The sequence below is a fragment of the Mastacembelus armatus genome, chromosome 5 (genome assembly GCF_900324485.2).
Source record: "Mastacembelus armatus chromosome 5, fMasArm1.2, whole genome shotgun sequence".
NCBI classification, from domain to species: Eukaryota; Metazoa; Chordata; class Actinopteri; order Synbranchiformes; family Mastacembelidae; genus Mastacembelus; species Mastacembelus armatus.
The window spans coordinates 24,297,526-24,313,465 of NC_046637.1; the positions used below are offsets into that span (position 1 = coordinate 24,297,526).

At 40.0% G+C, this 15,940-nt stretch overlaps 3 protein-coding genes across 5 annotated transcripts in view; all 3 read right to left on the reverse strand.

The window, feature by feature from the left end:
• chchd6b (coiled-coil-helix-coiled-coil-helix domain containing 6b) overlaps positions 1–3,527 on the reverse strand; it is a 50,025-nt gene extending 46,498 nt beyond the window's left edge. Inside the window, exons 1-4 of the mRNA XM_026306284.1 lie at positions 3,277–3,527; positions 2,486–2,564; positions 1,556–1,610; positions 91–247 (exon numbers count right to left, since the gene is read on the reverse strand). Of these exons, the coding sequence (XP_026162069.1) occupies positions 91–247; positions 1,556–1,610; positions 2,486–2,564; positions 3,277–3,360 (375 nt within the window). The 5' untranslated portion in view covers positions 3,361–3,527. The remainder of the gene's footprint in view (positions 1–90; positions 248–1,555; positions 1,611–2,485; positions 2,565–3,276) is intronic.
• A 307-nt stretch (positions 3,528–3,834) lies between these two features.
• tpra1 (transmembrane protein, adipocyte asscociated 1) lies at positions 3,835–10,122 on the reverse strand. 3 transcript variants are annotated; one of them, XM_033325200.1, is made up of 12 exons: positions 9,746–9,910; positions 8,909–9,091; positions 8,632–8,764; positions 8,100–8,186; positions 7,566–7,638; positions 7,281–7,360; positions 7,052–7,162; positions 6,895–6,955; positions 6,625–6,727; positions 6,086–6,166; positions 5,706–5,988; positions 3,835–5,294 (listed from the first exon to the last, which is right to left on the reverse strand). In XM_033325200.1, the coding sequence occupies exons 1-11, from the start codon at positions 9,778–9,780 to the stop codon at positions 5,718–5,720; spliced, it is 1,218 nt and encodes a 405-aa protein (XP_033181091.1). In that variant the 5' UTR covers positions 9,781–9,910; the 3' UTR covers positions 3,835–5,294; positions 5,706–5,717. The 3 variants fall into 3 exon arrangements, with proteins under 3 accessions (XP_033181091.1, XP_026162068.1, XP_033181090.1); XM_026306283.1 differs by lacking the exon at positions 9,746–9,910 and adding an exon at positions 9,963–10,122 and having other exon boundaries at positions 3,835–5,988; XM_033325199.1 differs by having other exon boundaries at positions 3,835–5,988; positions 9,746–9,909.
• Positions 10,123–11,214: 1,092 nt separating this feature from the next.
• On the reverse strand, positions 11,215–14,398 carry trim107 (tripartite motif containing 107). The gene is made up of 2 exons (XM_026305829.2): positions 13,974–14,398; positions 11,215–13,027 (listed from the first exon to the last, which is right to left on the reverse strand). The coding sequence occupies exon 2, from the start codon at positions 12,971–12,973 to the stop codon at positions 11,477–11,479; it is 1,497 nt and encodes a 498-aa protein (XP_026161614.1). The 5' UTR covers positions 12,974–13,027; positions 13,974–14,398; the 3' UTR covers positions 11,215–11,476.
• Positions 14,399–15,940: the final 1,542 nt, after the last annotated feature.

Genomic DNA, 15,940 nt, shown 5'->3' on the forward strand with positions numbered 1-15,940 from the left:
GTGATTAGTTCACCTAATTACAATAAGTCCACAGGGTCAAAGTACAGCTCTGACCTTTGCTGTGTGCCCCACTGTGTGCTGTGTACTCACAAGTATCTTGGCTTTTTCTTGCTCTTCAAGGGCCTTCCCTTTCTCAATGATGAGGGCCGGCGTCAGCTCATCCAGGCCTGTGGTTGCTGCAGTCTCTCTCTCCTTCTCAGCTAGTCTGGCCAACTGCTCCTGCAGCAAAACCTGACGACGCTCAAAGCTGAAGTACAGGAAGATCAGTTTGAACCTTTGCCCCTTTTTTAATCAAGTAAAAGTCTGTTAAACATGCAAGTTCTTTCACACAGAGAGATATCCAGTACGGTCAGAGAGATACAGGTTTTTGCCGACCAGTACCAATATCTATACGGTATTTTTGGTATGAAGCCTCCAAAAGTTAATATGACCAACAAAATAAAAACATACAGTTGTATGCAAAAGCTTGTGGCATCCCTGGGCAAATTTTATACTTTTTACATTTTTGATGAGAAATTCAGTACTTAACAACTTTTTGGCTGATGTAACAGCCGGATGTGACAATTTTTTTTAGCCTTTCTGTTCTTGATTCAAAAACCCTACTCACTCTTGTGTTGGGTCACTTGTCTTGCACAGGCAGTAAATTTAAGATCTACCCACAGATTTTAGTCAAAGGGCTGTGCCGGCTGTTCCACAGGCTTTAGTTTGAGTTTCGAGAAATAGTTTGTTATATTTTAAAATCTGCTAGTGGGTCATTTTCCTGTTGTACAGGCGTCATTTTCAGTTTCAGCTTCTTGACAAAATGTTTGACATTTGCATCCAGACTTTACGAGTATTTAGTGAAATCCATTCTTATCATGTCATTGGTTAATGACATTTCTGACAGTGGAAAGAAGTGCTTTTAATATCTTTTATAGTCTCTACAGATTTGTAGTCATCAATCAGCCTCATTTTAGATGTCAGTTTCTTAGAGTCTCTGTAGAGTCAAATAATTTTTCAGGTCTGGAAATGTCATTGATTGACAATTCCTAATTACAACTGCTGACCTGACTTACAAGTCTTAGTACACCAATTAAGACCTGACAAGTTAATGAAGTTCTGTTTTACAAGTGCCAGACATTTGCACACAACTACTTTTTAAATTATATAGAGAATGGAAACGATATTTAGACTGTGAAACACCAAAGCTCTTCAGTGAATATAGATGATAATTCTTACTCATAAACTGCTGCATGGAATATTACATTTAAATCAGATTAGGAGGCTCCAGCGGATCCCCGTGACCCTGGTTAAGGAATAAGTGGGTATAGATAATGGATGGATGGATGGATCAGATTAGGGTTAATTTGGCATTAGTGCACACATTAATTACATGAGAATACAAACAAGGATAGAATACAACATATAATATTATCAGTACAACCTTATGAAATATGGCCTAAGAAAGTACTAAAAACTTACACTACCACTCAGTATACCAGGTTATGACAGTTCATTTACCAAAAATTGCGGGGCACGAACACAAAAAGGCAGAACTTGGCATTATGGCACCTACTCTTTGCGCAGCTCTTCCTGTATTTCTGTGGCTGAGGGTCTTGCTGGTTTTGTACCTGAAAATCAAATTGGATAAATATCAAAATTATTAACAGCTACAATATGGATCAGAGGGAACAAATGGTAACTGGGAAATTAAGGGCAAAGATCAGGCCAATCATGATTCCAATAGGCTAGGGATGCAGGGATGTTAATCGCTATTAACCGATTTCAAGATTAACCGTGCTTTAATTAATTAAGTTAATCGTAAAGGCTCCGCTATAGAGTGTTTCTGAAACAGAACTGTGTTGACAAAATGAGAAACTTACACCAGCACTGCACCAGCTTAAAATGCTTTACCGTGCTTATTAGAGAAACGGAAGCTACCACACACACACACACACACACACACACACACACACACACACACACACACACACACACACACTTAACGATATCAGAAGGACCAAACAGAAACACTTTACATTACAATGTTACAATGCAGCAATAAATAACACTTTAAAACCTAATGAGTGTTCCTGTGGTTTTAGCACACAGTTCAAATCGTGTTTAGAAACAATTCTCCAAAGGTTAGAAAAAGTAATGAAGTATCAAGCTGATAGAAAAAAACTGCAGCAGAGAGTCAGATAGGGCCTCTGATGCAGGGTGGTGTGGGCAGCTGCTAACATTGATGTTACTGACCCTCCAGTACTGTGGCACTTTTAGAGCCTCTGCGTCAGACTGATATAGGGGCAGCTGCCCCTGTAGCAGCCTGCAGAGTCTCTGAGAGGCTCTTCAGACTGATAGAGGGGCAGCTGCCCCTCTAGCAGCCTGCAGAGTCTCTGAGAGGCTCAGTTCAGTTCCAGCGCTCCAAACCCAAACAAAAAAAAAATAACAAAGAAACAGGGGCACTGTCCCTGTGAGAAAGAAAGGGTCTTTGGCTGCCACATACTTGGTGGTGGAGACGGTGGTGGATTTGCGCCATCAGACCCCTGTGATTCCCTCATTCGCCGGAGCACATCCCCTGAGAGCTGCAAGGGAATGTGGCGCACATATAAGTCGGTGTAGGAGAGATGTGTGACATGTTAAACGATCATATCAAGCTTCACTGGTTAAACAGTCTTTCATCAAGCATGCTGAAATGTCCCCAACATGCCTGCTAGCTCCAGATGTGGTGCTGTACACCTGGACCTGACCTCACTCATCTACCTCAACAGCAGGGCAAAGGTATCTGCTTAATGTTACATACAACCTGCAGGTTCACACGTGGGACAAAACTGCCAAGGACACTAAAGCTAAAGTGTGTTGGTCTTTACTAAATCATTCTCTTTAATCTCGACTACAATAACCTGACCCCTCCCCCTGTTCGTGTTGACATAACCAATCTCTGTTTCCGTGTGGAAATTTCGCAGGCATGTTAAGGACACGCTGCATGGAGCTTAGCTGCGTATATTATGCCTGTTGTGCTGCTATTTCACGACTGTCTTCATTTTCATTCATCCAGCTGTCATACAGGCAGCCTACTAGCTAACCTTAGCTAACGCCAAACCCAATGAGCAGGCGACGCTCATGTTCACTGGGCAGAGACCGGGTTCATCTGAGGACATGGGAACTGTTAGCGTGTAAACACCTCAGACCACGAAGCCCACTAACTAACGTTATTAGCTTTAGCTGCTATGACTAGTGAAATAACTCAAACCTGGGCTCTGTAATCATAACCTTATCCAAGTTACGTGTAGTTACCTTCACTCCTTCTATTACTGTGACCTTCTCGTCCTCGTCCACTCCGAAAGACACTTTCCTCGCCGTGCTCCCATTTCCTCCCATCCTGGACAGTTGTCTCCTCCCGCCGCTTAGCAAAAAGAATAAAGTCCCTCGTGTCTTATATTCCGACACGGACGCATTTGACAGAACAGCGGCTGGAGTCGCCGCCACAGCGACCGGTGTCAAAATGCTCCAATAAAGGTCATCCTGACGCTGCAGTATCTTCAAAGCTCATTGGCTGGATAATAAAGTGGTTCAAACCCAAAGACTCATGGTCGTCTGTTTCGAAGGAATGTGGGTTGATGGGAATTGTAGTTAAACTACAGTATGCCAAACGTGAAGTCGGACTTCAGACCCTTTTTGAAGTACAACATTAGGAAACACGAATCTTTTACATATGGGACAAGCAGTCATGGTATCAACACGAGGAGAAAATAATCCCTACCCCAAAGTGCAGTTTCCACAGGAAACCACAGGATGGAGTCCTATCTTATCTTAAGACATGATGTAAAGCCCATCCCCAAAACAAACAAGTAAATGAGTCCACAGTTTATTGTGTTGCTCATGGATTGCTCAACACACTGCATTAATATGGGCTGGACTAATACAATCAATGCACTTAAATGAAAGGCACATCACACACATCATTTGCAAAATGATTTGTTTCAAGAGAGTTCAATCCTCTATCAATACACCTTGTGACCTCAAGTCATGAAACAGCAAAAACATTTTCAATCACTTTTCTAACTCCGGGTTGTGTTTGCCAGCAGTAAAATATGAATATAAAGTCATGTAAATACTGCAATTTATTGGGAATAAATCACTTCTGTATGTTATTGTAGTATTATAATGGTGAAAAAATAAATGTAACCCTGTATTTTCTGCATACAGGTCATCACTATCTATGAACACTGCTATCATAAATACATACCAAACAAGGTAAAACTTCCACCATAGTTCCTTGGTATTCTTGAAGAAATGTGATGTTTTCTAAAGGCTCCTGCATTATATTGTTTTATTACCAAGTACAGTGTGATAGGTATGATTTCATGAGTTAGACCAAGCAGCAAACAACTTAAGCATAAAATACATCCAGCTGCTTGTTTTTTTACTTTATGTCCAGTACTCTTAAACCCGTCACTCGTCTTAAAATTACTTTTTTTTTGCTCATAGTTGCCCTGATCTCTTGCTCAGAACAAATAAAAATTTATCTATATAAACTGTATCTGTAACATCATTCGATAGTATAATATTAAGTAAATTTAGCCCAATTTCAACACTTATATTAACATTTATGAAAACCCTGAACACAGGAAAAAAGGCATTAGCAGCAAAATAAAAACTCTGCAACAGCAACCCTTGTACAGCAAGCAGAGCTGAACCAGAAATGCTGAAAACAAATGAGAAAACGTCTGAATTGGAATAGACAAAAACAGGTTCTCCTGCATATTTGTTGTTCAAATCACACACAGACAGACAAAACTTTAATGACAATAAAGCTAACAAATATGATTTCAGTAGCAGGAATGATTAACCCAGTATTAAAAATTAAATCAAAAGCAGAAAATAAATAAAAGACAAAAATAATTAAGGAACAGGGAGCTTAAGGCCAAGCTACAATTTCAACTGTTAAATTGTTCTTATATCTTGACCATTGGCAACAGAGATGGCTTCGTGATCTTTAACATTAATGCATTTCCTGTATTTAGGAGTTATTTTCCTCATCATACTGCAATGGCACACATCACACATCATTACCACCACTGACTTGTAAACTGGAGTACACCTATCAGAATGAAATATCTTTTCCTTGTACAGGGACACACAGTGACAGTTAAGTCACAAAATCAATACAAGGTAGCAAACCACAAAGTCAGCTGAGATGTTATTACTCAAAGTCTTTAGTGGGAATGTACAGATGTTGAGGTGTTAGATTTTGAAGATTGGGTACTTTAAATGAAGGTAGGACGTGATCGCTGTGGATTAAGCAGTTGATGCTGGAATGACAGAAAATGTGCTCAGACAAGTCAGTAAGCGCCATCATTTCAAATGGAACACAATCAATATGGAGTAGATCAGCGGCCACAATAAGGAGCAGTACTCCTAGTGTGGAGCTACAGCAGCAGCGCACTCTGGCAACAGTGTTACAAAATCAGTTGCTAAATTCACAGTCTCTCAGATAATTGGATAGCAAAGGTCTCTTCTTAAGTATCCACTTGTTAACTCATTCTGTCCTCAAAGCAACACCAAGTTTATTTTCTTTGTGTCCAAGTGGGGGGACACAAAAATGTTGGTGTCCAATATTCCTTGTTCTGTATCTTTTGGCCAACTGCTCTGATCGCCATCTTGCTTAACATGGTAAAAACATACAACAGTTAAATCCAGTTGTATTCTCTTCTTTCATTCACCTCTTAATCTTTTCATGCGTTGATTGGTCTCCAGCGCTCAGCTTCAATGCTGTTAATGCTGTTGGACCCATAGGGCCCAGAGGCAACATCATCCAGGTATGCTCCAACCATACGAGAGCTGCTGATACCAGAGCCATCGATCTGGGTGGAGGAGTAAAACAGGCTCTGGTCAGTCAGCTCCTTACGACCAAGGGTTGTAGCAACAGTTGGGGGAAGGTGGACATCACTTTCGTCAGGCTCATCCACCTGTGACTTGTAGGAAAACAGGATCTTGGGTTCTGAACTGTGGGACAGAGGAAAAAAAGTGAAATAAAGGAAGAAATGGACAGACACTAAGTAACTATGTATTAGTCTTATTCTGTTTCCTTCTTTTTACATACCCAAAGAAGCCTTTAAGGAATGTTACATATATGAGCGGCGCAAATGTAGAGAAGTACAGGAAGGTGGTGACATCCACACAGCTGGTTCAGAAAAGACAAAATAAAGTTAAGTTCCACATCAAGTAATATGTCCCATTAAAAGTTACAGAGCATAAGGAGCTCATCAGCTTCATTAACCACAAAACCCCATTCGATAAGTTGCTACTAAAAGGGCAGTTTATTCCATCTGCTAGTCCTCGTCCTCTTGCTTTAACGGCACTGAACATCACAGGACCCACCAAAGCAGTGAGTCATCTCTGTTTGCAACACTGTCAACAAATTCAGTTAGAACAAAGTTTTAAAAGGCCATACAATGGCAAATTCAGAACATTTGTTTAAAAAAAGATAAACGCTTAAACTCTAAAATCTACAATATTCTACAACACAAGTGTAGGTCTATTGTCCATACTCAATATTTCAAATATGAAAATTCTTTTACATTTAAGTTCACGTCACACAGATATGGTGCTACAGGCAGTGTTTGTGTAAATAATATTCACCAGAGTCCTTCTGTAATTCCAGCACACAGCAGCGCACTGCCCAAGCCCTGGACAAAGTTCAGTAAGGACAAGATGCCAGCATACAAATAGAAACTCCTCTTAGCTAAACAGGGGAACAAAAAAACAAGATTAATGAAGGTAAAACAATTTCAGTCATATTGCATGAAATAGTAAATAGCACAATAGAAAGTTCTATAGGTCCTTTTGAGCTTTAATTCATCATTATTATGCAAAATATAATAATCAAAATTAATTGAATCTGTGACTTACATGGCAGAGATAGCCTCTCCCTAAGTGGAGTTTTAGGCAAGATCACAATCAAGGAGTATACCTATAAAAAAGGATTACATAATCATGAATAAGTGTCAACTATGACTTTTATTTTTTTGTTGAGGCTGGTACTGTTGCAGAGCTAAAAGTTACTGACCAGGAAGAAGAAGCAGGAGCTGGCCAACCAGAAGTGCCGTCCTCCATGGCCATAGATGTTGAAGTCCTTGGCAGACAGGTGACTGTCCGGATACAGTATCTCTAGTGTGCCCTAAAACAATATTTTGTTTATGTTAACTGTATGCACAATGACAACTCACCAAAATTTACTCTCAGACAATTTTATGATCACATATTTGCTGATGGTTTTAACATGAACCTGTCATTACCTGTGTGATGGAGTAGGCCAGGGCTAGCACTGCAGTGATAGCCAGCACCCGCTTTATACTGGATTTGCTCTCCAGGTGACCTGATAAATGAATAAACTCTAAGCTTATGTGAAAACCAAAAACTGCTGAGATATCTGTCACATTCATAGTTAGATTCAAACTGAAAGGGATGACTACAAACTGAACATTTTAAACAGATGCATAACGTGAAAGATGCAGAAATGCCAAGTTGAGGTACATGTACTAAATGAGAAATAAGAAGTGAAACCAGTAGAAAACACTAACCGAAAGCCAGGCCCAAGATGACAACACTGAGCTCGATAGCCAGCAAGAAGAAACGGGTGATTTCCCACAAGACCTAAAGAAAAAACAAACATGATGAGAATTCACATGGTCAAAGTAGACTGGCTGTGTTGTAACACATATGCATAGTTAATCTTTTAGGTCAGTTTTTACACCAGAGTATTATATATTCATTTGTTTTGTTTTTCTTCAGCCATGTTAGTGTGCTATGGGAACAATAGGTCCTTTCCTGAGAACTTCCAGTATGTTAATGTCAGGCTTTCCTTAACACTGCTAAACTCCAGAAAACACAAAAACACAAAAAGGACAAGTCTGTGCAGTTTACAGTAAACATGAAGATCTTATGATGTGTTTAGCTCAGATCATTTTTCTGGTAACATATAGGGTTCCACTAGTATATCTTAATTTTTGGTAGTGGTGAAGTTACCCATTAATTTACACTTGGATCAGACTGTGCCTTAAATTTTTACATTAACATTTAAAAAGTTTAAGATTATTATAAAAATGCATTCTTACTTTGTCTATGATGGTGGCAGCACTAGATGCACTGACAGTCATGGATACTACGGCACGGGTGATTCCCACTGCTGCTACAACAAACACCTAAGGTTGGGCAGGTTAGACTTTATTACACAGTCCTTCTGAACACAATAAGAACATGTACTGGAGTAGAATTAAGAGGAAGTATGACTAATAGCAACAATGCATTATTATCATTAGTAACAAACATGCACAGAGATCCTTATCTACTCTAGAGTATTTGTAGAGAGGTTAACAGAACTGAAATGGTAACATAAACTGACAGATCCAGTAAATTTTGGAAACAAAGACTAAGCACCTGCCACTGAAAAGGATCAGATAATAAAGTACCGCAGTAAACAAGAAAGAACCTGATCAGTAAGTTATTTGACAAGGTCATTCGCCTTTGTTGTTACTCAAAAATGAAACACATTACTGGTAGTTCCTTTCTTAGAGGCTGATATACCTTTGCATAAAATGACATCAAGTGCAAGCTAATTTTGTGAAAATTCTGTGATATCTGTCATACCAGCAAATAAAAGGTGATGAAGATGGGGCTAGAGGTGAGTCTAATCTTTGCCCGGGCTGAGGGCAGTTTCCACATCAGGAATATAAAGAAGGCCACATTTGGCACTAGCAGCAAAATGTCCCAGAACCTCACCCTAAAACACAGAGATGAATGAGAGGAGAATAAAGCAGAACTCTTGATAAAATTTTAGCATTTTCTATTTCTTGCACAGTCAGCATGATTTCAAACACAAACTGTGTTTTATAAACTCTTTCAAGGCTTCTTATACAGTGATTACCTGGAGTTGTTGATGTCATCATACAAAACCTGCAGACATTTGTGAGGCTTGGTGATGTTGGCTTCAGCAGTGGGTTGCCAGGTTGGGAATGTTGACGTGTTTTCCAGTGGTGTGGGTAAAGTACTGCTGTTGTACTGGGCAAACCTAACCACAGCTGTCACTGTGGTTAGCATGGTGTCAGAGCTTGAGACAAAAACACATTAATTGTAATTCATTCCTCACATCAGCTAAGGTGGACATCTTACATATTTGTATATTAAGGAAGAGAAAGTTGTGAACAGTGTCTGCCTGATACGACGATCCAGCAGTAGGACACCTCTTGAAGTCTATAACCTCTGAAAGGTTTTCTTTTTTTCCTCAATGTCATGTGCTTATATGAAATATACATTGAATTTAATTTAGATTCGCCAACATTATTCTGTCAAAAAGGGCTCAAAACTCATTCAAAAGCCTAATGTTGCTGTGCAGCTCTGTCAAAATAAGGAAGCCTTTAAGATAAGCGTTATGTAACGAGACCGTTAATATTATTAATAATAGCTACCTGGTCTTAAAGTTCAAGAATCAAATCAAGCTAATCCGGTTAGTGTTTACTTAAACCGAAGCAACAGCTGATAAGAGTCAAGATACAGTACAATAACTTGACTGGAGTATACAAAACAATATGAGGTCGGTTAAGTTAAATTAAGATAGCTCTGGCTGGGGTTGGCCCAAAGTGCAAACGGGCAGCTGAAGATGAAGCAGCTCACGGCTCGTTGTTGTTGTTTATCACAATAACGTCACATTCAGGCGGCATTAAGGGACATTTCAGACGAAACGTTAGGCTAACGCTGCTGCTACCTGCTAGCTGCCGCTCTGCGCTGTTTATCAGCCATTTCTTGAGCTTTCCCTAAGAGTCAAACAGAGTAAGGGTAAGAATGAGACATGGCTCATTAATATCGGGCACCACTGCCGAAAAGCCGACTAGCTCAGGTCGCATTAAAACCGAAGTGACACTAGTGCGATGACGCTGACCACCGTAACGACAGCTTCAACTGGTAAAAAAATAACATCTTACCGATTCAGGAGACTTTGAGTAAAGGGCGCAAGAGCTGTAAAAACGATCGAACCTCAGCACAGGCCTCATACGTTGTCATATACACTGTAACCGATCAACAAAATGATCACTAATACGAGAGTTTCGTTAATAGAATTTCCCCTGTGGTCAGCTGACACTCTTACCAAACAAGCGGAGCAAGTCTCGCGAGATGACAGTGTGACATAGGTGTCATTTTTTTTTAGTCATTTTAGAAGAGACAAAACAAATACTACTTTAACACTTCTTCTATGAAGGTATTTTAGCATCAAATCTAACTTTAAAATATTTTTGGATAAAACTAATCTTATATCTAGACGGAAAAGTTTTCAAATCGAGCAATAAAATAAGTTCTAGTCAATTAATAGGATCCATAAAGTTAATATATAATTTTGCCCACTCCCTTTACTGATCTTGGGGGCATATGCATTACATTTAAGTTAACTAACTGTGCCACTCACTTTTCATGCTGGATACTCAGTTATTACAAAAACAAGATGTAAACAAACAAACAAAAAAGACTATCTCATATACCTCACGATATCCAGGCAGGTTGGTGAACGACATTTTGGATTACACAGAACTCATACATGATAATGGTTATATCTACATTTTAGCTTTTTATAAGGTATTTGATATCATAGAACATTTTCTTTATTTACATTATGTAAAATACCAAAGTAATTTGGTTTGGGGAACAGTTACTCTGGTGCCGTTAAAACACTGCACATGAATATTAGTATTGTGTGAAGCAGTGACTGAGTTAACATAGGGGAATTTCCCCTTCATACCTTTTCTTGTTAGAAATGCAAATTATAGTTCTGCTTATTCTTTCATATAACCATCATGGCCTGAATTTTTTCCTTATGTGTAAGTTCCAGTAATCTGCCTTTCATCACCAGGCCGTTTTTTTAATCAGAATCTAACTTATCTTCTTTGACACAGTTTAAAAACAAAACTAACATGGCTGATCATTTGTGTATTGCACATTATTTACCTAGGAGGAGTTTTTATCAAATTATGAAATCCATTGAACACCTGGGAACTATGAGAAGGTCTTGGCAAATGTCATTTGGCATTTCTATGGTATTTAGACAACAACCAATTATTATTCATCAGTAATAACAGCTGGTAAAAGCCTGACTTTTATCTGATAAACAACAAAATCAAGGTTTCTTTCACATTTATTCACAGATTTGCAGCTAAAAGATTCAAAAAAAGACACAGATACATATTTTATTTTTGTAGTTCTCCTGAGACACTCCAATGCTTTATTTAGTCACATTTACATCTCTATGGTTAGGTACAGTTAATACGCAGTCACATATTGTCACACTAAGCAAAAGTAATAGGTAAAAGGTGATCAGAAAGTGCTATCAGTCCTTTAATTCATTCATCGCAAATCAAGTCTCAACTTTGGTGTTTTAAATATTATCACATTGCTCTACTATGCAACACATTTATTTAAAAAGTAAATGTAGTTAATAGAACTGTAGTTATGAATATATAGTGACACGTGCTTTAGGATGCCCAGACATCATCCTGTAGGCAAGGTGCACTGGTTCAGTCAGGTTAGCCTTAAATGTGTACACATGAGTTTTCCCGCTGATTTGGCTGACGTTGTAGAAGCTCAGCCTGTGTGTCTTGAAGCTCAGCTTGATCTCTAGCCTGCAAGACACTGTGGTCCTCTTCAGTGGGACACCATTACCCTGCTCAAAGGCTGTCAGGAGGTTGTTGAACCACATCAGACACCAGGAGCTCTGGCTGCTCTCCAAAGCAGAGGACAGGCCACAGCGTGCTAGCTTCTCACTGTAGCACACACCAATGATCCACGGAGAGCCTTCAAGCTCCACCTCCCAGCAGTGATCACCTTCAGAGAAGCTCTGGGTACTGAGGACTTGGTAGAAGTTGGTGAACCTCTGAGGAGAGGGTGGGTAGGGCTGTTTAGTAGCACTGAAAGTCACTGTCTTCAAGTCTTCTGAGAGAACAAGGCTGGGATGGGCAGTATCTGGGTCAAAGGTCACCTCTGAAGGGTTAAGGGTGTTCCGAAGAGAGCGCTGAATCTCTCCAAGACTTTCCCTCAATTCAGAGTTCATGCTTTCCAGCTTGGAACAAGCTCGTGCAGGGATGACTTCACAATGGTCTTCCTCTTCTCCCACTGTTTTTGCCATTAACTCCACAATGAACGGTTGTAAAGTCTGAAGCTCATTACTGAACTCAGCCTCATCTTCTTCAGTCAACAGCGACTCTGCTATGAGCATAGCCTTTCTCAGCTGATTCGTCAGTTCTGAGGCTTGACTGACTCGACTGCGTATGCTGGCCTCACCTGGACCTAACTCTTCTTCAATCACCTCCATCACCTTGGCACTATAGCTCAGTGACAAATCCTTTATCTGCTCTAATAGTTTAGATGTTTTCTCTCGCAGCTGAGTATTAGCAGTGGTCACCTCCAATTCTCGTTCCTTCTCTTTCTTCAGGACACCCTCTGCCATCTCCAATTTGAGGGTCAGCTCTGTGACTTGAGATGCCAGCTTGAATTTTGTTTCATCCATTTCACCTTCACTACTTATTTCTTGAGCCAAAGAAAATGTGCGCTGTGCAGAGCCAGACATGATTTGAAAGCCACCCTTTCCTCTGCATGTTGCACTTTCCTCCTGCTTCTCCTCCGCTGTTCCTAAGTCCTGCTGGTTTGTTTTCGATTCATCTGACACGGAACAATCATGACTTTTGACTGTCACATGGCTGACATCAGAAGGGTTTGCACGGGAGCTGATTTTCCCAGCAGTTGCTTGGTAGTTCTCCACCATGCTACACATTTGGAAGCTTTTCACAAGGGCGGTGGTGCCCTGATAAGCTGTGTGGCATTCAGGGCAGCTGTGTTGGTCTAGGCCTTCCCCCATGGTCTGAAGGCAGGCAAAGCAATAGATGTGACCGCAGGGAAGAGAAACTGGCTCAGAGAAGAGCTGCAAGCAGATTGGGCAAGTAAGTGCCATAACCAATGCTTCTGGATGATTCTTTTTGGAAAGGTTTTCACTCGCATTCACGTGCTGGAAAAAGAGACAAGCCAGGGTAAGGCTTCAAAAATATGATGTGGAAACTATATAGTATCAACTGCAGCTGATTTTTTTTTTTTTTTTTTGAGAAAATGGACTGGAGAAAATAATATCATGGTCTTAGTGAAGATATTTGGAAATCCGCAGTCATGAGATTTGCTGTTTTTATTTAATCACCTGTTTCACAGTGGTTTCTGTGAGCTTTAGGTCAATTTTATTTCCACAATTTAAGGAATCACATTCTGAAAGTCCTGTTCTGTTCGCATAAAAGTAATCACACCTATTTTCTGAGTACCTATAAAAAATGACTGTAAATATTCACCAATAGTGTTTTTCTAACTCAATTTAAAATCCTACACTTCCCAGATTCCCACTGAGACACTTGAGACATGATCTCATTGTCTGTGGGCAATGACTGTTTCATTTAACCACATGCTGTTCTGCTCGCCTATCCAGCACTGGTGAACTTATCAAAACCTGCTTGTGTCGCCCGCGTGTTTAGTTCAGAGACAGTGAAGTTTAATGCGCCCAGGTTCTACCAAGATTTCAGCACATCATGTCGAATTAATGGGAACTTTTCATTTAGAGAGAATTATGTCCCATGAGCAAGATTTGACTACGTGGGTCATAAATGTTTGTGTCGTCCACAGTCGCTGCGCCTCTTGGTTAAGTTTCGATTTCCACCGAACAGGATTTCTATATGAACACAAACACACACTTCTTTCCGGTTTACATTAGTCTAACTCTACTGCAGGTCATGGGCCTGATTTCAGGGGATGTCGATTAGTCCGTGATTTGGCTTTTCATTATAATGTGCAGCACCTCAAGCGAAACACGCGTAAAAGGGAGGAGTCGCGTATTATTATATTTATTTCTAAATATAGTTTGGTCGCAGTTATTTTTCAAAATAAAACCCATTAACTTACAAAAATAGACTCACCTTTTGCGTCTGTGCTGTAGAGTCTCAAGTCTTCCTGTTCAGGCTAAGTCAATAAAACGCACTGACGCAGCAGATGAGCGACGCCTGTCATGAACACCTTATGTGCCCCACCGGCAGCCTGAGCCACATGTTTCAGCCTGACTACATCTGCGTCTTCACCAAACCCTGCACCCACTTTGCTCCGCTGTCAAGCATGGTAATCCAAAAAAGTGCATATAACATACTGAGTATATTTTAATTACTAAGCTATAGAGTGACTCACATTCTTAAAATGAATGCATAGAAACACACACAACAAACCGCAGATTCCCGGAGATCTGCAGAACTCGGTCATGAAACGTGATGTGAGGCACAAATATCCACAAGCACAATATTTGTTAGCTGCTAAAACAGTGATGATCTTTCACATCCTTATTCAGCATATCAGTAACTATGCACGGCGGGGTCTGACGTATTTCCGGTGAAATCTAAGATGCGTTGTTTGTTTGCCTGTGTTGTTTAGAAGATTTCAGATGCGCCATGATTTCTGAACATAGTCACATTTCAAAGAGGACAGCAGCACCGTCCATCACTGCTGCACCCACAGGTGTACAGTCTGTGCCAGATTCAACTGTTGTTTCCACACATTTCCCAAAGACAATAAAGTGCAAAGTTAGATGTTTAAAATCAGAGCAGACAATTCTACCATTACAAATCCCACAGTCTGCAGCCAACGCTTTCACAGTCCAGGTCTGGAAGCAATGACCTCAAGCAAGTGCTTCCTGTAGCTCTGCATCAGATCTGCACAACATTCAGGAGGAACTTTGGACTTCTTTACAGACCTGCTTCACATCAGACACATTTGGAGGATGCCTGGTGTGAACAGGTCTCTTAGGGGTTATTCTACAGTAGCTCTTCAGGGCAAAGGTGGATTTTGTGTCTCCAACGCCTTCCTGCCTGTCCTGATGCATCACCCTGTTTCTTCTGAGCTTCATCTGGTGGACAGCCACCCTGGCGTTATCCTCTAGGATCCTTTGATAAACTTGGGATTTCATTTTCCTTTTGATGAAGTCAAGCAGTCATGGACCAGACACAACGAAGCAGCCCTAAATCATTATGCTTCATCCATAATTCATTGTTTTTGTAACCAGGAGAACTAGGAAATTGCAAACAGTGGCATTACGTTTTTCTTTCAAATGTGTGTAAATATTAAATTTCCCATTAAAGATGAAGGCCAAAGAGAACAGAGATTGTTTTATTTTAAATTCATTTATATTGCTATTCATTTGATTTAAAAAGTCACATCAAAATCTTCCTCATGCATCTCTACAGTCGGCTGATGAAAAATATTCCAAATGCTAAAGACAACAGAGGCATCATAGTACAAAGGCACAGCAGCAGGCTAAACCTCTATTTTAAATCTAACCTCAGCTCCACTATCTGTTTACAGATCTCTGGAATACAAGTCAATGTCAGTCAACATTCATGTAGTGTACAAACATTTCTAAACTTGGCAGTGCAGTGATTAAAAAGAAGACGTAATGCTATTTGTGTAGTCCCATGATTACCATAACCTCAGATCCACTTATTGCAGTTTTTATATATATTCAACGAAAAAACAACTTCTACTCTATATATTTATTTATATATATATAGATTCAGCCTTCACTCAGCCATTATTACACATAAAACTGAGCTTTCGATCCAGAGCTCCAAGAGGTTTTTACGCCTGAAGCACATCATTTAATATCATTTAGTTGTCTTAAGTAATGTAAACCAATTCTCACACTTAATTTAGTTCCTGATTACATGGATCTATTAAAGCTCTTCCTTGCAAACCCTCAAATCCAAAGACATTTCTAGTTCTCAACACACACACTGACATCTACACTGAATAAAGACAGGTTTGATTTGCCAGCATGTGCCTCGATCTGTTTCACCTGGTTAAATCACAGTTGTAAGGTACAAGCAGTGCACTGAAAATGTTC

What these genes read in the sequence shown, in the direction of transcription:
- tpra1 (XM_033325200.1), bottom strand. Translation starts at nt 9,780, where the DNA reads ATGGCTGATAAACAGCGCAGAGCGGCAGCTAGCAG. An exon ending in GATGACATCAACAACTCCAG is followed by an intron (nt 8,765 to 8,908) that starts GTAATCACTGTA and finishes TCTGTGTTTTAG; the next exon opens with GGTGAGGTTCTGGGACATTT. An exon ending in TGGCCTACTCCATCACACAG is followed by an intron (nt 7,163 to 7,280) that starts GTAATGACAGGT and finishes ATATTGTTTTAG; the next exon opens with GGCACACTAGAGATACTGTA.
- trim107 (XM_026305829.2), bottom strand. Translation starts at nt 12,973, where the DNA reads ATGGCACTTACTTGCCCAATCTGCTTGCAGCTCTTCTCTGAGCCAGTT.